This window comes from Canis lupus, chromosome 34 (assembly GCF_048164855.1).
Source record: "Canis lupus baileyi chromosome 34, mCanLup2.hap1, whole genome shotgun sequence".
Lineage (NCBI taxonomy): Eukaryota > Metazoa > Chordata > Mammalia > Carnivora > Canidae > Canis > Canis lupus.
Genome location: NC_132871.1, coordinates 2,627,703 through 2,650,344, shown reverse-complemented (window position 1 = coordinate 2,650,344; position 22,642 = coordinate 2,627,703). Strand labels below are relative to the sequence as shown.

The 22,642-nt window shown below is 39.5% G+C and overlaps 1 protein-coding gene across 3 annotated transcripts in view; it reads left to right on the top strand.

The window, feature by feature from the left end:
* The first annotated feature begins 12,192 nt into the window (after positions 1-12,192).
* The window catches only part of FSIP2 (fibrous sheath interacting protein 2), a 75,076-nt gene continuing 64,626 nt past the window's right edge, over positions 12,193-22,642 (top strand). For 2 of the 3 annotated variants that reach the window (XM_072811450.1, XM_072811447.1), the window contains exons 1-7: positions 12,193-12,307; positions 13,496-13,621; positions 16,591-16,752; positions 17,456-17,545; positions 18,799-18,938; positions 20,048-20,189; positions 20,687-20,797. In XM_072811450.1, coding sequence (XP_072667551.1) covers positions 12,209-12,307; positions 13,496-13,621; positions 16,591-16,752; positions 17,456-17,545; positions 18,799-18,938; positions 20,048-20,189; positions 20,687-20,797 — 870 coding nt within the window. In that variant the 5' untranslated portion in view covers positions 12,193-12,208. The remainder of the gene's footprint in view (positions 12,308-13,495; positions 13,622-16,590; positions 16,753-17,455; positions 17,546-18,798; positions 18,939-20,047; positions 20,190-20,686; positions 20,798-22,642) is intronic. The other variant, XM_072811448.1, reaches the window with a different exon arrangement.

Genomic DNA, 22,642 nt, shown 5'->3' with positions numbered 1-22,642 from the left:
GATCTAGGTGACAGTTACACAGGTGAGTTTATTTTGTCAAACTCAGAGACATGTGCCTAACAATTGTGCATTTTACTAGATATAGAGCATACTTCTATAGAAAACACTAAATGAACAATAAGAAATCAAATTCTAACCCATGCACAGTTTGGTCGGCTTCATTGCAATTTGTAGCTAGTAGAAATCTTCTATTTATTTTAGTAAGTTAAAGAAGCTGTTATAATACTTTTGAAAGCAAATATCACAAGTGTGAAATGCAAATTGATGGTAATATGTGATGCTCAACATTGAACTAAGAAAACATTTGTAAAAATTTTACGTTTCGTAATTTTAAGATTACCTTGTGCAGCACATAGTGCAATGCTGTTAAAATATTAACAATGCCAACGGTAGTGATTATCATCATTATCACTAATAATTATCATTATTAGCGACACTATTTACATTGGGAGTTTACATATGGGTGACAATAATGTAATATGAGCTAAGATGTACTTAGTTTTGTGAAATGCAAAGCTGTTGGTATCCTCCTGCATTCATTTTGGTCTAATGACTTAGTGGAAAATATCTTCTCAGCAAGTATATTTCAACAAAAAAGTCACAAACCACAAACTACTATTTAGATACACTACAACAATGAAGCAATGAAGGGAAGAAATAAGGAAAGAGAATGAGTGGGAGGGGGAGGAGACAAGAGGGGAGATAGGAAAGGAGAGTGAATGAAAGAATGAAAAGAATCAATAATGTGAAAGATTTAGATAATTCAATTTATGGCAATGCTACTATGCTGGAGTAACACAAAATTTTGCCAGTAATTTAACACTAACTTTCTTCTAAATGTTTAATTCAATGATACATCACTAACAGTTCACTTTCATTTAATAAAATGAATAATATAAAACATACTTGCTTCACATTTCAATTGCATTGTTTAATATTACCAACTCAGAGAAATTATAAAAATAATCATCACTATTATAATCTAACAATCATCATATAAAGACACATTTGCAAGTCTACACATGTTGCAAAGCAAATACATTTTATTACAAAACTAAATCATTTGTGAGATGAAATTATATGTAAAGAAAGTTTTCAAATTGCACACTTTTGATAAAACATGGTGCAAGCATCTGAACATTAAAAGCTAATTTAAGCAAATCAATTGCTTTATTCTTTGTACTACTAAACAAGAAAAAATCTGGGGAAATTAGTTTAATAAGCTATTATCCAACACCCTAAAATCTTCCATTGTAGGAATTGTTTTTTTTAAGACATAATTGTTTCTCCATAATTCAGTACCTACAAAAATAATGGTTTCAATGATTACCAAGGTTATCCAAGGCAAACACAATAAATTTAAAATGAGGACAAATCTAAAACGTGTCTCTAATATTGAGAGCCATCAGAGGCTAATAAGATCATACTGAAAATGAAGAACCTACATAATTGAGGGCACGAGGAATATTCGATTCGTAAATGACAAACTTTCTCTGAATTTTCTTCTCTTCCTCACTTAAAACATTTTATTTTCTGTACTTTCAAGATCTTAGCAAGAAACCACGGATCTGACAATCTCTTAAATATGGCCAGAATTGTCAGAGGACATTATTCCCTTTTCAATATGCACTCCCTGGGCCAGAATGGAAATATTAAGAGTGTACCCTTGTGAGTCCATAACTGAAGATGACTTTACTATTACTATTTGTATAAAGATATCAAAGAAATTTAGAAACAATATTTTAAAAGGCAGTAAAGGCCTTTAATAAGGGTTAGCAAAAAAGACAAAGTCATCTAAAGAATCTTAGTAAATATAGCATCAACTAATTTGATTATCATGTACACGTTATTTATGGTAATAAGTGAGCTGCTAGCATCACACAACATAGAATTCAGACAGAAAGCCTCAAATAAGGAGGAAAAGAAATAAGGGAATTTATTTTTTTCTACAGAATTTCTTCTAAGGTCATTTTTATTCCCACCATTACTTTTTAAATCATGCTAAAAATAAAACGTTTCTCAGACTGTTTGCTAATTAGGTGAAAGAACTAAGCATCCAAACAAACAAACAAACAAACAAAAAAGCCCCATAACTGATAAGCTGCTTTCTGAAATAACCCTGCCATGTTAATATAAATGACCAGCTGGCTGAAGATGATAAGGAAGTAGTAATATTTTTAATTGGCACTTATTCCGAATACTTATAATACCAACTACATGAAAGGCTAAAAAATTATTCCATGTTAACAAAAAACAAATTTCTCTTAATTCAATATCAGAAGGATTCAAAAGTAAAGATATATAACCACAATTAGAGGCACTTTATTTAAATGGATATTTATTCTTCAAAAAAAAAAAAATGAAAACAACCACCACATTTCCATGGTGATTGCACTTACTGTAACAAATGTGTTTATTGGGAAAAAAAACAAAAAACCTTAACTTGATGCCAGTTTCAGCTTAATAAGTAGAACAGATCCAGAGTTATACTTGGACAGCATTAAACATTATATTATCTTAACTTTTATGATTTGATGGTAAATTGACCGAAGACTTGAGTTATAGCTTAAAGTTCCCACTAATCTAATTTCTAATGTTGGAAGATTTCATTTTATTAATCCCTATTATCCTTACTTGTAAAATAAAAGTACTCACTTAAATAATGTCTAATAACATATTATGTTCTAATATTTTGAAGGGTTTTCACTTTTTAGAATCTTTATTGAAATATGAAAGCTCATAATCAATTATCCTGTGTTACTTTCAAAAACTACTTCCTTAAATCCATAATACACATATTATACATCTTATATATTTATATAAGCAAATATGTAAATTTTATATCTATAATTAAAACAAATTTTCATAAAGTGATATTCTTGTTAAATCTGAAACACACTATTTCTATTAATTCCTCTTTTGTTTTATCTTTAAAAATATCGTCTTAATCTACTGAGTAAATTTCACAAGTTACTATTTTTTTCCTTCTTTTAACAAAATAGCTATGTTTATGTACATCAGTAAGCCTGGTACTTTTTCAATCTGCAGATACTTATAGTTTTTACAACCGTTCGCGTATGAATGCTGAACAAATGTGATTAAAATATTCTGATTCAAAGAAAGTATGCAACAAAGTTATTGCTACAGATTTAATGATGTACCTACTCTTGAAATAAATGAGAAAGGAATGATAAGCCATGGCATTGATATTTACTATTCTATAGCTCATATTCTTAACACTATTAAGACAATAATTAAACAATAATTCAGGAGTTAAAAACATGCTATCTTAAAGGAGACAGTGTCAATCAGAAGGATCACTGTTCAGAGATCAATGACAAAAATAAATAAATAAATAAAAAACCAGAGATATACCGAAGTAAAACATTGGCAATGTCCATTTAAGCGTGACCAAGAAAAAAAAGATAACTGACTCACTAACTGAAGTTATTTATTGAATTCCTACTATTGAATTTTTCCTACTTAATAATAATTACTGGGCACCTTTCTGGTTATTGAAGAGTATATAGGCAAAAATTGTATTGAAGAAGACAGGCATAAATCTTCCCCAAAGAAATTTCATTTTATTGTGATGAGACATACCCATGTCTTCACATGGTCTTCTTTCTGTGCCTGTGTCCTAATCTCTTCCTCCCATAAAAAGACCCATGCTATTAGATTAATATCCATCTTAATGACCTCATTTTAACTTAATTACCTTTTTAAAGAACCTTTCTCCAAATACACTCAGTTCTGAGGTACTGACGGTTAGGATTTCCACATATGAATTTTAGATGGACACAGTTCCATAACAATGCCCAAGTTTTTATAGTAGTTGATGATGTAAGCAAGCACCTGCTGCTTAGTACGTATCAATTTTCTAGACTCCCAGATAGAAAGCATAAGTCCAGGATGAACCACGCTGATTTTATAATCAGTCTAGGCACAGTGAACCAGTGTTACCAGTTCTTTAATGGCTCAACTGCCACGTTCCCCAATGCCAGTCACCAGGGGAGGGGACCTTTCAAGTAGGCTTTGCAAAAAATACCAACCTCAGATCTTCTTCATTAACTCTTTTGAGTATTGTCAGGCTGACAAGTTCAGCGTTATTTTTAATTTGGGATACATTTTAGGCCAAATACATACATTTTTATTACAATTACTAAATTTTGCATTGATTTTAAAAAAAAAAATACCAAATTTACTTTTTGCAAATTAGTCCATAATATGCAAACTGGCCACTATTTTCATTTTACTTATCCTCTAAGCTTGTATAATTTTAAAAATAACAGAAAATTATCCAGTGATTTAGCTAAAAGTCAGCAGAGTGAAGGTTTCAAAAACAAAATTAAAAATACAAAGAGGAAAGAGTCTCTATTGTCTCTGAAACAAAACAAAACTAGAAAAAACTAATTTTAGCTGATACTTGAAACCACAACCTATGAGAAAGATTTGTCCAGGATAGAAAGGAGATGCTAACAGCAGGCACATGCCTTATCAAATCTCTATTTGTGGGAGGATAAATCAGTGTAACTGCTTTGAAGGAAACATGATGTTAACTATATGAAAAATAGATGAAATCAACATACCCTTTAATCCATAAATCTATGTAATAGGATGCTTATTATAAAATTTTTATAACAGCATAAAACCTCAAAATCCATAAATAGAAGATTAATTAAATAAATTTTTGGTAATTACAGCATTAAATACCACTTATGTATAGTGAAAAACTAAATCAGTGTAGTCATATGGAATGATCTTCAAGATATATTGGTCAGTTAAAAATGGAACATGGGGAACCGTGAACACTAAATGCTTGATAATATAAGTTTGCACATGTTGGGGAAAAAGAATTTCCTCTGCCCCTCAAAATCCTTCTAGCTGGACTAAGAATCAAATGGATATGAGACAGAGTAACAGAGGAAAATCAAATTTAGTAGCATATGCATGGGGAGTCCACACAGATATGGAAATTTCCAAAGTGAGGCCACATGATGCTTATATGAACTGAGAAGAGGGGTAGGGCCCTGAAAATTTACAGCAGTGAAAGATCATTAGCAAGAAGGTAAGAGGGGATGTTTGGAAACCACAGGTTGCCCTATTATTCAGATCAGTTTCTTAGGTAAAGAGGAGTCTCTGTTAATAGCTCCATGCCTGGCACATAGAGACAGCTGGGGGTGGGGGTGGGGGAGGTAAAGAGCTTTTTTTTCTGAATCTGCTGTGTGTAGATTGCTTTTAACTCAAAATGATGTTCATGCCAAAGTGGCGCCTTGGGCAGAGGGCTGTCCTCGGCTTCTACGCATATGTGTAATGATACACAGGCTACTCTTGTTTGCTTGGTTGAGAGACTCAGCATCTGGGAATAGGATAAATTATTTTATTTTACATTGTTTTGATTTTTTTTACTCACTCATGTTATTACTTGGCCATTCCAAAATTCTGCGTCCTGTGCCTCTGAGGGACACCTACATGATTAAATCAATTAGATGGGTGAAATCTGAGGACTATCATAGAAATCGATGCATCTTGGACTTTAAGATCACATGAAAGGTCAGATTGAAAATTCAGACTCACAGGACTCAACGATCTTACTCAATATCATTTTAGTAATAGTTCCAAGGATATATGTGATCATGAGGCACAGATAGATGAGAGAGGTCCAGAGCCCCTAGTGCAGTTCCTTCCACAAGTTCTATTAAACCACATCAGATGGGCATGCTAGTAGGGGTTTCTATGAGTTATGGAGTTATTTATTTCACTTTCATATAATAACCCGCTCAGGTTATAAGACACTCAGATTTTATATTGAGAGGGTTATATTGAATCTGTAACATTTTCCAACCAGCCATTATCCATAACTCCGTATGTTACAGTTTATTTACCATAAACAATTTTAGACAATTAGGCACATTCTGCTAAAAGAATTCTGCATAAAAAGCCTCTTTTGCTAGCAAAAACATTTGTTGCATTTGCTGTGCCAGAAGGATTGTCAGTATGTTTATAAGGGAACTAGTTCAGGCTACTCGCCTTCTTTCTCTTCCTGGGGCACCCCCAGTAAAAGAAGAGATTGTATTGCAGACCTGTGACTTTTAAACTTCGTTCCATATGACAAACTACCTTGGACATACTGAGCAAATATATTTACGTTGGAATGAGAAGAGCAGTGGGTATATCTTAAGAGCCGAGAAAGAGACTACAATTTAATTCAGAATGTAGTGAATTTATATTCTTCTGTATTAAGAACAAAAAATGACTAAAATGGATAAAAGTAAACAGAGATTTCAATAAACAGATGTGTGAGATCCTAGTGAATTACTGAGGTGGTGAAGTAGTTTAGAGATCGTATCTTTGACATGTGAGAAAGACTTGAGGAGAGAAATCAGTACATGGATCGTGCCTCTCAGGTCTTATTCAGGCTCTGTCGAGGTCATAATGGTACTCAGCAGAGATAATGAAGTTTACACCATGTGGCGGCAATATTGTTGGTTTTCTATTATACTCCCTAATTTTATACTGGTGAAGCCCAATGTGAGAAGTACGTAAAGTACTTCAGTTTGTTAAGATTAAAGGGTATGGGGGACTGGAGAAAGGTGGTCAAAAGGTATAAAGTTCCAGTTATAAGATAAATACCAAGGATATGATGTACAATAGGAAGACTATAGTGAACGCTGTACTTAATACATAGGAAAGTTGTAAAGTAAGTAAATCCCAACATTTCTCATCACAGGGAATTGTTTTATTCTTTTCCTGTTTTCTTTTTTTAAGTATTTTATTTATTTATGATAGACATAGAAAGAGAGAGAGGCAGAGACACAGGAAGAGGGAGAGGCAGGCTCCATGCAGGGAGCCCAACGCAGGACTCGATCCCAGGGCTCCAGGATCGTGCCCTGGGCCAAAGGCAGGCGCTAAACAGCTGAGCCACCCAGGGATCCTCTCTGTTTTCTTTTTATTGTATCTACATGAGATTACTTACTGCAGTAATTATTTCATAATATATGTAAATCAAGCCATCATGGTATAGGCCTTAAACTTTTGCCATGATGTATGTCAATCGTATCTCAGTAAAACTGAAAAAAGGAAAAAAAAAGATTTAAGATCTAAGAAATGATTTTATTTAAAAAATGATGAGAAAAATAATTGTTTACTGATTAAGAATCCCTTAAAACAGAGCCAGTTTCAAATTTCAAAGCTTTATGATGACAAGCAAATTACTTTTTCCAAGCCCAAGTTTCCACTGTAAAATGGATATTGGAATAGCTAGAAATATGTTTGAGCATTACTTTTATTTAATATTTCACAATGATTTGTGCTATCACACACATACACACACGCATATATATATATATATATAGAGAGAGAGAGAGAGAGAGAGAGAGGAGAGAGAGAGAGAATAAATGAACAAATATCCCAGCCAACATTGCATTTGGCCCCCTTCTTTCTACATAGTCTGCACCACTTAACAAATCAGGAATCTGTATTCAATGTCAGCTTTTCATCATCAAGGTAAATATAATATTTTTAAAATAATGCAAATATAAAGTGAAGTATTTACATGGGTGGGATACTAATAAAGAGATATAACTTATAATATGAAAAGATACCGTGTGGTCCTTACCAGAGGCTGTGTGTGGGTGCGGGCCTGTGCATGTGGGGCCCTGTGCGAGTGTGTGTGTATGTGGGCCTGTGCATGTGTGTGTGCACATGTGCGTACACTACTTAGCAATGACTGAACGGTAATCAAGAAAGCAGCCTGAGTGCCCAGCACCACACTGGGCACTGCTGACCCGGGCAAGGTACTCACATCAAAGGACCCAGACTCTTATGGGGTGTGAGCCCCACAGAGCCTCATCGCGTATTGAGAGGTAAGAGCCAGACCATACAAAGCCCCGGCTAATCTGTTCTGCCCTGGAGGGAGTATTGCCCTAATGATAGAGACAAAATTTCTTTTTAATATAATTTTTCATTTTCTCCTTTGTAAAGATTTTACAAAAGGTTTTCCTTTTGCAATTTGTAAATCATTTGAAAGACTAGAAAACATCAGCAAATAAGATGTTTTACAGAAATCTAGAAAAACACCTGGAATGCCTGGGTGGCTCAGCGGTTGAGCACCTGCCTTTAGCCCAGATCATGACCCCGGGGTCCTGGGATCGAGTCCCTCATCGGGCTCCCTGCGTGGAGCCTGCTTCTCCCTCTGCCCGTGTCTCTGCCTCTCTCTCCGTGTCTCTCATGAATAAATAAATTAGATCTTTAAAAAAAAAAGAAAGAAAAACAGTTAACATTTGGTAAGTTATATATCTTCAGAGGATGGTTTACTTTAATATTTGAGTCCGTTTTGTCGGCAAAATAAGGAGGAATGTTTAATCAGAGGCAGTGACTAACCAGAAACTGAGTAAGCTTAAGTCACGTGGGAGAAACAGACCACTTCAGAAAGGAGATGAGGGTGGTTTTCATTTATCCTTTTTGCCTACTTTTACTGAATCAATTATGGGAAGTTGGGTAATTTTATTCTTTAAGTCTTGGAATCATTTAGAAACTCACATACATCATGATGGTTCTGATATCTATAATTTTGTTATTTCTAGACAGATTCTTATTTTGAGCCCTCTGCCTAATAGATGTCCCAATAAAGCCTTTTTTTGACATGTCAATATATCAAACTTTCTCCATTAGCAGGATGCTTTGTAACTTTTTGTACTTGGTTGAATGGTGTCCTCCCTGAAAATTTAATCCACTCAGAACCTCATTATAAAATTATTTAGAAATGGAGAATCTGCAGATGTAATCTGGTTAAGATGAGGTCATACTGCATCAGTGTGGACTCTGACGGAAGGATTGGCATCCTTAGAAAATTTTATACTGGTGAAGGTTTGAAAAGCACAAAAGCACACTCATGTTTATCCCCTCTTGATGCTGGAAATCCCAAGACTTCCATGTAAAAAAGCTTGATCTAACCACCTGGAATATGAAAAGAACATCTGTGGAGCAATCCGAACCATTTCAGCCGTCCCAGCTGAGGTCCTAGACAGGAGGGTGAAGCCACCGTAGATAATCCAGCTCTGGCTGAGCCAACTGAGGCTAAAGGAAACATCCACCAACCCAGAGAGCTGAGAGAAATAATAAGCCATTGTTGAAAGCAATTAAATGCTGTGAAGGGTCTGCTATGAAGGAAAGGCCCCAAAGTTCATAAAACTTCAAACGCATGCTCCTCTGTCATCTCCACGAATACAAGTACTTCTTTGCACAATTATCCTAGACCTCCTTCTCCATTCTCACTTCCCTGCTACTCTCCTTATAAAGAGAACTCACTTGTTTGATATGCTTTTCTTAGGGAATTTATTTACTTTTCTGGCTTGACTGTTCTCTCCAGAATTCAAGCTAATCATCTACCCTTATCAGCCTTACAACAGCAATTATTCCCTCCAAATCTGTTTTTTAAAGTAGGTGAGATAGAGAAGAACCCAAAGTTATGACAATGTTGCCTCAAATGTCTCTCAAATCCATTCTCTCCCCCACTTCATTCCTGTTGACTCATTATTTTAGGACTTTTTTCTTGCCCGTGTAACTACATGTCATAAAGTCTCCTAGGCCTTTAGTCTCACCCCTACAAATCCATCCCCTTTACGGTCGCCAGAATGATCTTCTAAAATAAAAATTTGCTTAAGACCCTTTCATGGGTTCTCATTCGGGTCTGCCTACGTCAAAAGAAACCAACAAAAAATAGACCGGGGTTTCACTAAATACTTGCTGGACGCTACACCAAGCGTTATGCATATAAAGTTGAATAAGCCAATAGCTGCTCTCATGGGGTTTCTATTCCCTTAAAGGGGGACTGACAGATAAAGACATATTTTTGATGTAGTATGAGAAGTGCTACAATGGAGGGAAGCACAGAGGAAGAAAATTGGCAAAAGCTTAGGATGTCAGAAAAACTCCCTAGAAATGATGATACTTAAGCAGTCTTACAAGCTGACTGAAATTAGCCGAGCAATGAAGTGCAAAGGGCTGCCAGGCAGGGGGACAGCACAGCAAACATAGAGTCTTGAATCCGCAGGCTCAGTGGAGGGAATAGACCACAAAGAGCTCCAAATCACTTGAGGTTCAACTTGAGAGGTGGTATAGGGAAGTCGTGTCTTAAAAAGGGAGCAGAGTGGTAGTAGGCAGTCCAATATCCTGCAAAGGTGTCTACATTTTAATTCCCAAGACTTATGCATCTGTATGTTCCATGGCAATGGGAAATTAGGGTTGTTTGGTGGAATTAAGGCTGCTAATCAGATGACCTCAAAATAAAGAAATTATCAGGGTGCCTGGGTGGCTCAGTCGGTTAAGCACCCGATCCTTGATTTTGGCTCACGTCTTGACCTCTAGGTCATGAGACTGAGCCCATGTATGCTGGGCATGGAGCCCGCTTAAGATTCTCTCTCTCCCTCTGCCCCTCCTCCCTATCCATGCTCTCTTGTTCTCTAAAGAATAAAAATAAAAGATAAATTATCACAGGTCATCTAGATGGACCCAATGTAATCAACAGATTTTTGATTATAGAAAAGGAGGCAGAGATCCTCCTGTCTTAGAGATCTGAAGACACTACATGCCAGATTTGAAGAGGGAGGACAGGCAAGCTTCTAGAAGCCATAAGGAGGAAGGACATAGGCCCCAGAAGAATGCAGGCTTGCCAACCCCTTGACTTCAGTAGGATGGGATTCATTTCAGACTGCTGAGCTCAGTTATTTTAAGACAATGCCTCTGTGTTGTTTGAAGCCACTAAAATTATGGTCATTTGTTACAGCAGGAAGAGAAAACTAATACAGGGACCCAGTCACAGGGGCTGTCATATGCTTCGTGGTAAGTTTTACAGCAACTGGGGATTTCCTAGAACAGGGAGAGACGGCATCAGAGGCCAGTTTGATTTAAAAAAAAAAAAAAATGTACTGTTGGGTAAAAGGTGGCAGAGAGCTAAGACTGGTGATCGCAGAAACCAGAAAATGATCGATGGCTTCACTGAGGGAGAAGAGTGCAGATGGAGAGGAGAGGACCAGTTAATTTGAGCGATAAAATCAGGAGGACAGAGAGATCCCCTGAATGTGGGGAGTCGGGGGGAAGGGAAGCATCTAGTATTATACTTCCAGCTTGGGTAGGTGCTGATATCATCGCCCGGATGGGAAAGGCAGGGAGAACAGGCCCTTAATTCTGCCCTGTTTTGGTGACGGGGTAGCTTGAGATTTGAATACACTGAATTGGAGATGCCTGTGCGACGTCGACGACGGGGAGCGCTGGCAGGGGACTGTCTCTCACCCAAACCCAGATTTCAGATTCAGGAGTCCCATGCATACGAGGGGCATTAAAACAGACAGAGCAGACCTACGACTAGCGGGGTGACTAAGAAACTGTCTCTGGGGCCACTATTTAACGAAGTAACTATCATTCTTCTTTAACCTTTGGGGAAAAAAGAGGTCATTATCGGCAAGGCTGTTATAAAGATGGAATGTGGGGAGCACTCAGCACGGTGCCTGGAGTTCGCAGAGTCTCAGTAAATAGTAGGTTACTATTACCAAATGGGCCAGAAAGAAGAAAGAACAAGGATGAGTTAAGGAATCCTAGGGGCCGAAGGCCTCACTCCTGACAAATCATACTGTCCGTGCCCTCAAGGTCCTCATGGTCTGGTTGGTTCCTCCAAGGAAGGGCCAGGTTTGACTCAGCAGCGGGTCCCCAGTGCCCCTTCCAGGACGGGCCCCAGGAGTCAGGCATCTTACAGACCCTAGACCCTGTCTGGAGGGCTGAGAGGAGGCAACAGAGGGGTGTGGGAGAGAGCAAGCCTGGGTGTGGGGTGTGACCCGGATTCGGACCCTACAATGGGCTACACGGTCACTCCTGGTTTATAGTAGCAGTGGGTGCTGTCCCCACCCCCCCAAACTGCAGCTCCTTGGCGGCCAGGAGCCCTTAGCCCCCTACCCTCCCGCAAAGCGTTCAAAGCTTGGACTTCGGTTTGCGGGACTGATGCGGGCCTCTGGGACCAGGCCCCGTGTGGGGCACCCCCGGCCCAAGCCCCGAGGGCACCGCCCTTCCCCGCCCCCGGGTTCGGAGCCTAGAACGCCGCGGCCACCGAGCCTCGCGGGCGGGGTACTGGCCAGTCCGGGTCCAGGCGCCACGGAGGGAGGACGACGAGGAGGGAGACGGGGGGCGCGGAGGGGGGCAGAGGGGCCCGGGGGGCATGGAGCTGTACCTCAGCGCCTGCTCCAAGGCTGCCAGCGACGCGGCCACCAAGACGGCCAGCAGCAGCCTGGCGGCGGACAGCCAGCGATGCGGAGACGTGAGTGCCCGCCCGGTCGGCCGGGGGGGGGGGGCGCACACCTGCCCGCGTTCCTAACCTCCGCCTGGGGCGCGTGCGGGTAGGTCCAGGCCGGGGGGGAGGGCGAGAGGGCACCGCACACCTGCTGCACGTTCCTAACCTCCCGCCTCGGCCACGTGCGGGCAGCTCCAGGCCTGGGGGGGTGGGGGGGGCGGGTGCAGGGGCATCGCACACCTGCCGCGCGTTCCTAACCTCCTAACCTCCCCCCTCAGCCCCCCCCCCCCGCCATGGGGACAGCTCCAGGCCTGGGGAGGGGGGGGATTGCAGGGGCGCCGCACACCTGCCTGCGTTCCTCACCTCCTAACCTCCTGCCTCAGGCCCCCCTGTACCGGCAGCTCCAAGCCTGGGGGGCGGGGTGCAGGGGCGCCGCACATCTGCCTGCGTTCCTCACCTCCTTACCTCCTGCCTCAGCCCCCCCCCCCGTGGGGACAGCTCCAGGCCTGGGGGTGGGGGGCGGGGGGATGCAGGGGCGCCACACACCTGCCCCACGTTCCTAACCTCCTAACCTCCCGCCTCAGCCCCCCCACCCCACCCCATGGGGACAGCTCCAGGCCTTGGGGGGGTGCAGGGGCATCGCACACCTGCCAGGCGTTCCTCACCTCCTAACCTGCTGCCTCAGCACCCCCCCCCCCCCGTGGGGACAGCTCCAGGCCTGGGGGCGGGGGGCGGGGGGATGCAGGGGCGCCGCACACCTGCCGCGCGTTCCTAACCTCCTAACCTCCCGCCTCAGCCCCCCCACCCCACCCCATGGGGACAGCTCCAGGCCTGGGGGGGGTGCAGGGGCATCGCACACCTGCCAGGCGTTCCTCACCTCCTAACCTCCTGCCTCAGCCCCCCTCCCCCCCCGTGGGGACAGCTCCAGGCCTGCGGGCGGGGGGTGGGGGGATGCAGGGGCGCCGCACACCTGCCGCGCGTTCCTAACCTCCCAACGGCCGGTCCTGAACCGCAGGTCCCGGGCTCCCAGTGCGGCGGCGGGTGGCGGTGGCGCGGGCTGCTCGGCAACCGGCTGGGGAGGCGGGGGCTGCTGGGACGGGACCGGGCCGGACTGCAGGACTCTCCGGCCGGCTCCCGGGCTGGAGGCGAGCGGATGGGCCGCGGGCCTAACATCCAAAGGGCTTCAAAGGCCCAACTCCCCGATTGCATCCGCAGGGCGTGCACAAAACCCACATACGAGGGGTCGGAGCGGGTCAACTCCTGGATCTGCCTCTCGGGGTCAAGCTGCCTGTGATCCCGGGGAGCAACACTTTATACTATACCACGAAGATAAGTGAAAAGGTAAAGTGGTTTTTAAGGACCTGATGTTGCTCTTCTTTGCTCTTTCCTACCGGCTGTTGGATTGGGGCGCTGCAGGTGCAAAGTCCAACAGGAAACAATAAGGATCCCACACCCAACCTAAGACAGGGCTGAGGATGCACATCGAGCAACTTCATCTTAGTAGACTTTGCCCGGAACCTTGGGCTATATATAAAGTTTAGATTCTTAGTTCTGTCTTATAATGCATGGGACCACATTAACTTTCCTTTATAATAACTTTATACCTGGTTAGTGAGATTTTTGTCAGAAAGGCCGGAGGTTACTGGTGCCAGCTGGCCATCTAATTGTGTCATGATTTTAAGGCATCATAACCTGGACAAAACTCGCATTGCACAGCACTTCTCTACGATTTTGCTTTGAGCTGCATTCTATTTCGTACACTAAGTGAGAAAAAAAAGTGAAGTCGGAATAAGCGAACATGTTTACTATTTAACTAATGACTCCATGATTTGCCCCAACTTCCGCATCCAGTCCTTTCTGTAATCCCACCTGTGGTCTCCTGTGCCTTACTCACACATACCACGTTGATATTTCTGGGAGTTTGTTGGCCTTGCTTCCCGAACCTGACATATCCTTTCCTCTTCTGCCCAATCTCTGAATCTGAACCGCCCTTTGAGATTCTTTCTGAACTATTACAGCCCCCAGTTAGCTTATCTTTCCTTAAAATTTGCATTGTCCTCGGTTTGTATGATTTTACTCAACACTTATGATTTTATAATTATGATTGTATAATGAAGTCATCCTGGGGTACAGTGTGCTTCCCTCAAACCCTTTCATGCTTTTAGTCCTCAACACTACCTCTACCTTCAAACCCCCCCAGCCTTTGACTCAGTAAACTAAAGCTTAAGGAGGCTCAGGACATTCTTTCTCAGGTGGTTACTTTGGTCCATAGTGCAAACAAACAATTTTACATGAAAGAATTCCGAGTGACCTTTGTGCCCTCCTTCTATCTATGATGTCATCAGAAATGACTAGGGCCCCTTGGTATCTGATACTTGCCTAACCAACATGATGTCTTAAAGTGAGTTTTGTTTCTGGGAAACACATAATTTCCCTTTGTTCTACTAGACTAAAGCAAGCTAAGGAAAAAGATGCCTCCTCACACTGTTCGAGCCACATCCAAACCAGCTCGCTTTCCTACGCGTGCACAAAATCTTTCACAACCCCTTTTTAGGATGTAAACTTAGCCCTGCCTTTCGTCTGCTTATTCAAATATATTGGTTGCCCAATTACCATTTCTGTCAAATAGTAATTCACTTTTCAACTACTCTTTTCAAAGATGTTCCATTCTTTATTACATTCATTCCTCACCAAACTGTCTTCATTTAATCATAGTTAGGAACCAGACTATTTTCTTAAAGACTGACTTTGTGAGTCCTTCTTTTTCTTTCAGTACAATCTCCTCAATAAAGTGATGCTTTGCGTTTACACTTTTAGTGTTTTTTTTTGTTTGTTTGTTTGTTTGTTTGTTTTAAGAGAAACCAATCGCTTTAATTGACAACAGAATGCATACCCTGGCTGTAATGAATGATGTGTCTAAAAGGTGTTCCTCATCTACAGGTCAACAGCCTAAGTTTGGTCTTGAGAAACATATTGCCATCATAGCTAAAGTTCAACAGCTAAGAGATGTTGACAGCTAAATGTCAAGATCTTAAAAAAAAAATAAAATAAAAATCCACTCTTGAGTCATGATTGTTGATTGTTCTCCTTACAGGAAAGGTATGGGCTTTATAACTAAATTCAAGACACCATCCTAAAAGATTCTTTTCTTTGCCTTCTCAGAGAAACATTAGTAATTAGGGAATTCTGCTGTGTGATGTACACGCTTGGAAGACATTGAAACCTCGTGTTAAGCAAGAAGTCAGAGACTTATCAAGGAAGCTTCTAAATGGAAAAGGAAAGCCGGCATTCTATCAGATTCCTCCCGTCTGCCCCTTTGCCCACATATGAAACATCCTCCCACCTGAATCTTGAGGGAGTTCTTTATAGGGTCCTACCCAGCCAGGCTCCTCCACTTTAACCCTCCACTTTTTCCTTTCACAGGTTCCCCAACTACCCATCGTCACCATCTTGCCATTGAAAAATGGACTAGGAACTCACACACCCACACAAAACCCACCCCACTCTGGTATTAATGTTTTCATTTACAAAGGAGATGAGATAATTCAGCTGTTTCCTCTCAAGTAACAGAGAAACGTGGCTATTAGCTGATATTTTCCTTCTTTTATATGCTAATGATTACTGTCGTTGGTCTTTACATGTATGTAGAAACCTCCATCCTTATCAATATCTTTTATAATTGGTTTTTCAATATATTGAACTTTATAATACAGACCTTGGTTTTTTTCCCTGACTGTAGCACTCCGAGACCTATGGGTTTCTTGCCTCAGAGAAGACGCCAACACAAAATGACTTTTATTATCTTTAACATCTGAGTTTTGCTTCTACTTTTCTTGGTTAAAATTGTTTCCATGAGTCTATTTTCTTCATTTTCAGATTACTGAGATATAATGATCATAATTAATATCATCCCTTTATCCTTTTAGATGAAGTGAGTACCTTGATTTGAAAGAGGGAGAAGGAAAAGGAAAAATCATAGCTTTTACATCCTTTATACATTAAAACAGATTTTATTCATTTTCTTTTCCTTCTTTCTTTTCTGGCTCAGGACTAGGGACTGATAGTGATCAGGGGAGGAATTAATTGAGTGAGGGTAGGTTTTTAGAGTAAGTCAGGTCAGTGGGGAGAAGTCGGGATAATAGATTCATGTTGCCTAATCCAAATCTTTCTGCTGCTGGTTTTTCCCCCACTTCAAATTCTTCTGGTGTGCTTTATTTTCAGTGAACAGTCTAGTCATTTCAATGGATTGACATTTAAAAGTGAAATTCATTAGTTTTACCTTTTAATATTTTAAAATCTTGTATTTGCAGCTTTTTCGACCTTCTTACGGTTTCAACCTGAATGATCCTTATTGTCGACTTTTGGAAAACCAATATAAAAGTCTCCATGATCCACATTTAAGAGAATACTATAAGCGCAAAGATATCCTGAGAAGATTAAAGAAAGGTGGCTATATCACCAGCAATAATAAAGTGGGTTGCAGATTAATTCTTTTTAATCATTGCAAACCTCCGAGAATTGATAAAGTTTGCTTCTGTACCTCACTGGGGGGGTCTGTATCACCTTTAACTTGGTCGTGAGAAATATTTAATGGGAAATTTCACAAATTACTCAGGATTTGGGTCAAGAGAAACCAGACAACTGTCTTTTCTAAATGAAACTACTTCTTCCCTCGCCATTTTTTCTTTATAATATCAAAAGATGATTACCAAAGAATATGAGGATGTAAAAGTAATTTCCCCAAATGTAGCATGGTCCTCTTTCTCTGTCTCTAATGTCACTGCATGCTTGTCAAGAATTATGTCCCATAAGCTTTTTAAGAAATTGAGACAAAAGAGGAACCTAGAAAAATCAGCCTGATAGAATCTTGATGGACTATATTCTTATTGGGGTTAAACATTATTATTACACTGCTAGTTTCTTTTAATAACTCTATTTGTATAATAAATCCCTTATCATGGGATAGTGCATATTAATGAGGTGATGTTATGTGGATAGAAACTTGCTGTTGACTAAAAATTGCTTTTAGATACTGCTTACAAAATTGTTGGCAATCTATTGCTCTTAATACCAAAATATTATCAAATGGTATGTTATTACTATCTTTCCTTGGAAAGTAATTGCTATGATTTTTAAATAATTGTATTCATATATTTTTGCTATTTTGTTTTTTAGATTGTATGTACCTTGAGGGAATTGAATAAGTACAGGCAATATCTTACCAGTATAAAATTAGACTTTGAAAGAAACTATATAAGAGATCAAGTAAGTTAAATACCTAAATTTGGTTTCTCTACATAGGGTTTATTTGTATGCAAATAAATAAATAAAGCTTTATTTGTATGCAAAATATTTTCATATAATATTTTTATTATTATATTTCATGTAATATTTTTACTTTTACTCTTAATTTTTATCAAGAACTTTTTCCAAATGAAAATTTAGAAGAGGAATAAATAATATTTTGAGGTTGCTATGTTAAACCAAGGAAAGGAAAAGGGCCAAGTCATCTATTAATATGCCAATGGGAGCTTTCATAATTTAGCAATTAAATTACTACTTAGATATGTCATTCCTACCTGAGCTAGGAGCAATAGGAAGAGTCTTTTGTGGCAGCAAGATTCTTCGGCTTGAGTAACAAGAGAAGGAGTATGACTAGTGACTATGTCCTATAAGTGACTAGAAGAACATGCACACTGTGTACGTGTACCCACACATGCGGCTGTGTTTGTTCAATAAAAATGTTGTGAAGTGGAATGATTTGGTGTAGAGTGGGTGTGGATAGTGACTTCCTTTCAATTTTTGACTCAAAGTTTGTGTGAGAGTGTGTGAACACATGCAGGCTTTGGGGTCAAGAGAGTTGGATAAAAATGAGAGATGTGTGTATACATTTATAAATTTATGTTCAAAGGTTAAGAGAGTTGTAGACGGGCACCCGGGTGGTTCAGTCAGTGGAGTGACTGACTCTTGGTTTCAGCTCAGGGTCATGATCTCATGGGTCACGGGATGGTGCCCCATGTCGGGCTCCACACTCAGCCAAGAGTCTGCTTGAGAATTCTCTCCCTCATCCTTTCCCCCGACTCATGTGCTCCCACTCTCTGTCCCTCTAAAATAAATAAATAAATCTTAAAACAAAAGAGAATTGTAGAGAAATGATAATGACTTCCTTACACTATTAATTGTTCTATATTTTCCCCAGTTTCACCCTTGTCCCTAGAGCGTCTCCTCACCTCTTTCCTTATTTTCATTTGATTTTTAAAGAAAAGATAGAAAAATAAGATGAAATATTTATCACTTATTTTCAGCGAAAGACAACTCTATTTTGGGTCAGTTGTCCTTGTCTATAATAGCTTTAAATGCAGTTAAACAGAATGAGCTATTCACAAAGTACAGGAATTTTACTAAGCATATAATAGGACAGTTTTATTTCTGGAGGATGTGAAAAAAAAGGTTTTATATATACATACCTCCATTTACATACCTCTATGTATATATGATACACACTTTTTTTTTTATAGGAAATGCTTGCAAAGCAAGTAAATAGACTACATGAAAACAATCAAATACCTGGACGTTCTGATGTTGCACAGTTCCAAAACTGGTTGTTACAGGAAGGCACCCAATCTATGAAGGACCAGGAACAATTAATAAGGCACAGGTAAGACTGAAGTTAATGCAAATTTTACTTAAATATTGTGGACCCAAATACGTAGGAAGATACTAGAAAGAAGTGAGGGTAGGATTTTTTTTTTTTTTTAGAGAACTAGACACTGTTTAACACCACTGTGGTCCTTACAATGAAGAAGAAAGGAGACCAAGAGGTACAGGGATTGGGAAATTATGGCAGCAAGGTTATAAAGAGAAATTTCCACTAGGGAAGACAGGGTTACTGGGAGTCCACAAGGTAATCTAAGCTGGCAACTGAAGAACAAAATCAGATCCAAAGCCCTTCCCATTGGAGGAGATAGAGGGAAAGTATCCTTAAGCACAGTAGCTCTCACAGTAGCTTCTTCTGATCATCTTGAAGGACTGATGGTATGAAGTCTGAGGAAGTTAGTGAAAAGTCAAAAAAGGAAACTTTATCTAATGCCAATATAAATACGCGTTGTCTCTAAACTTTCTAAGTTCTTCGGATGTTACCTACTAACGTTCAGTCATTACCATCCTGTGATCAAGACCATTTGTTAGGAAGTGAAGGGATTTTATAGGTCTTTTTCCTCCTCCTCCATTAAAGTGAGAGATCGGGCTGCAGTACCTGACTTCTTATTTCCATAGTTTCGTTTCATGGTAGTTCCGCAAAACACACTGACATACCAGAGACCCCGACAATAGATGGAAGATTTGTTTGAGGCCTTGTAAATTACAAGGGAGCCAGAATACATCGTTTTCTTAGGAATTCCAGATCTGCTTTGCTCGTTTTCCCAGAATCAAAGCCAGTGTTGCAGTTGTTTGAGCTTTCTTTCCAAACCAAAGTCATGTAAACTTACTGCGCAAAATCTTTTCAATCAATCAATTTACTCCACAGTTTACCATTAGCTATGCCATAACAGGTCCTTATATAGTAGAGAGATTCGTATAAGGAATAACGTATGATGAGTTGGTGGGCCAGGCTGGCTTAAAGGTCCATGAGCAGAGCTCATAGAAAAACTGTAAAATTCCTGTAGTTTAAGAAATACAAAGCTAGCAAGAAAGGTGGTTTGGGAATATCAAGGCAGATGATGCCATCATAAGGGACGCACCTTGACTTGTATTTGCACTTTTACTTAGATATTTGGATATGATAAGTAGGGAATTAGAACAACTTGAGCGCACAGCAGAAGAGCAACGCCTACTCCAGATGGACAGAGAAGAAAGACGACAGCGAGAATACACCCGAAGAAAACTTAGCCTTCGCAGAAAAATTGAAGAGGTGAGATGACAAATTGAAAATATTTAGAGGAAAATTGCATACAGTTGTTTCATTTGTAAGAAATTTAGCTGTGCATCATACTTCTTGAAGTCATCTCAGGTCTGAATCATTTATCCGCATTACTCTTCTTTTCACCCCTATAGTGTGCAAGTTGTTACCTAAAATAATGAGGCTGACACCACAAACTATATACATAAGCCAATATCTGCTTTTAAGGAGATGATGGTGAAAGTGGCTAGACACTATTTAACCCCCTAACATCCGCATTGTGGGGTAGAAAAATTTTAAAAGTTAGCTTTATTTAAACATAACCACACGTGCATTCCTAGTAGGAGTGGGTAGGAATAAGGCCATCCCAAACCCAACGTATGGCTTTAATTACGCTTGACCTGATTTCTACTGGGCCCCTGCCTTGTGCTAATATGCCTGGTGCTGTGGACAGAATACAAAGGTTTATTGTGAACGTGTACTGAGTACAGTAACACCGTGCTTTCTAGGAATGGAAGACAAAGGAGATGCTACTCCTGACCAGGATCGGAGAAGACGTTAGAAGAGAAGCCAGGATAGAGGAACAACGGCGTAGAAGCAGAGAAGAGAGTGACAGGAAGGTAGGCTGAGCCCCACCTCTCACTGGGGCTGTTTGACGAGAAGCGTTTGCCAGTTTTGATATTTGGGAGTCCACTCTGTGACATAACAGTGGACCAGTTACCCCGAGTGATATGCATGGTACAGAACGGAAGGTTGTGGAGTTCACTATATTTTGCCTAGATTATATTCCGACAATAATCTAAAAAGTCCTGCCCCACTGTTTGATGCGACTGCTTTTGGCTTTATCTCCCACCGTAAACTAATACTTGGAATTCCTCTAGAAGAAAAATGATAATGATTTTTCCTACACTCAGAATTTCTCGGAACACAAGTTCTCAATATTTCCCCACCAGCTAATTTTTTAGAGTAACTTTTTAATTTTAAATGACACATAATATTTTGTGAGAATATAAATTGGTATAAAGAGAAAGAAAACTCATTTGTAATCCCACCCTATCATACACACGCACATTTTACAATGTTCCTATGAAAATCTATTACAAAAAAAAAAAGAAAATATCTATCACAATAAATAAATTCATGTTATTATGTCTTTCAGGGTATTTTATAGATTGCTTTTTCATTTCATAAAATAACATTGACAACCTTCCTTGTCATTTAATGCTTGTCAACAATTCCAAATAATTTAGGTAGCTTATTGTTGACAAACCTAGATATGTAGTGTAAGATAGATGTAATTTGGTTATATTGATATATACTACTATGTAGAAATTATTTTAATATTATAAATATAAATATGTATGATAAGCTTTTATTCTACTTTTGTCACATGTACCTGTTAGTATTGTCAGGGCTGGTATGCTTAGCTCAGCTTGCTCCACTTTACCATAATTATTATTTTCCAATATTCACCCCTTTTTATTCAGTGGCATTCTCTCCAAGTTGCCTTTTTTATTTTTATTTTTTTATTTTTTGTTTTTTTGGAGAGCAACAGAATGCCCCAGGTCTCCTCTTTTTGCCTGATAGCAATTAGTATTCAGTGAGTCCTGGCCAATTTTAGTGACAACTAGTGCATTGGGAGAAGTTCTGGCTCTGGGAGGGCCCATTAGACATGACCTGATGGTAGGCTTGGGAACTCCACTGGCTGCTGGAGCCAGGTTATTGGCGGAGCTATTTGAATTTTAGATATTTCCAATGGAGTCATTCTAAATTGTTTTCTTTTGAATTTTGTTTTAATAAAAACAGATTTTCAGTCCTCTGCTATAACTTCTTAATATCTTAATATTTTTCTTCCATTGACATTTTTTACTCCAAAGTATGTGCTTAAGTTACAGTTAGCGAAATCTTTCAAAGAGTTTGCTTTTGCATCTTTGTCAAAAAATCAGTTGTACAGACTGATTTTTGACTCTTTTCTGCTCTTTGACCTCTTTGTCAATTATACTGTCTTGATTATTGTACCTTTAATGTTTTTTTTTTTTAAATCAGTAGTGTTAACTTTCTAAGTCTGTTCTTCTATTTTAAAGTCGTGTTGGCTAATTTAAGCCCTTTGCATTTCAATATAAATTTTAGAATAAGCATTTCAATTTCTACAAAGAAATTCTGCCAAGACTTTGTTGAGAATTGCGTTGATTCTATAGGTCAATGTGGGCACAACTGATCTCTGATTATACGGAGTCTTCCAACTCATGAACCAAATTTCTTTAGGTTTCCTTAATTTTTGCAGTTAATTGGTCTTACACATCTTTCGATAGATTCATCCCTAGGTATTTCATAATTTGTAAGTTATTATAATTGGTATTTTTAATTTCAAATTCTGGTTATTTGATATTCGTCTATAGAAAAGGAATTTTTTATATCCATCTTGTATTTCGCATTGACAAAATCGCTTATTATCACTTGTAATT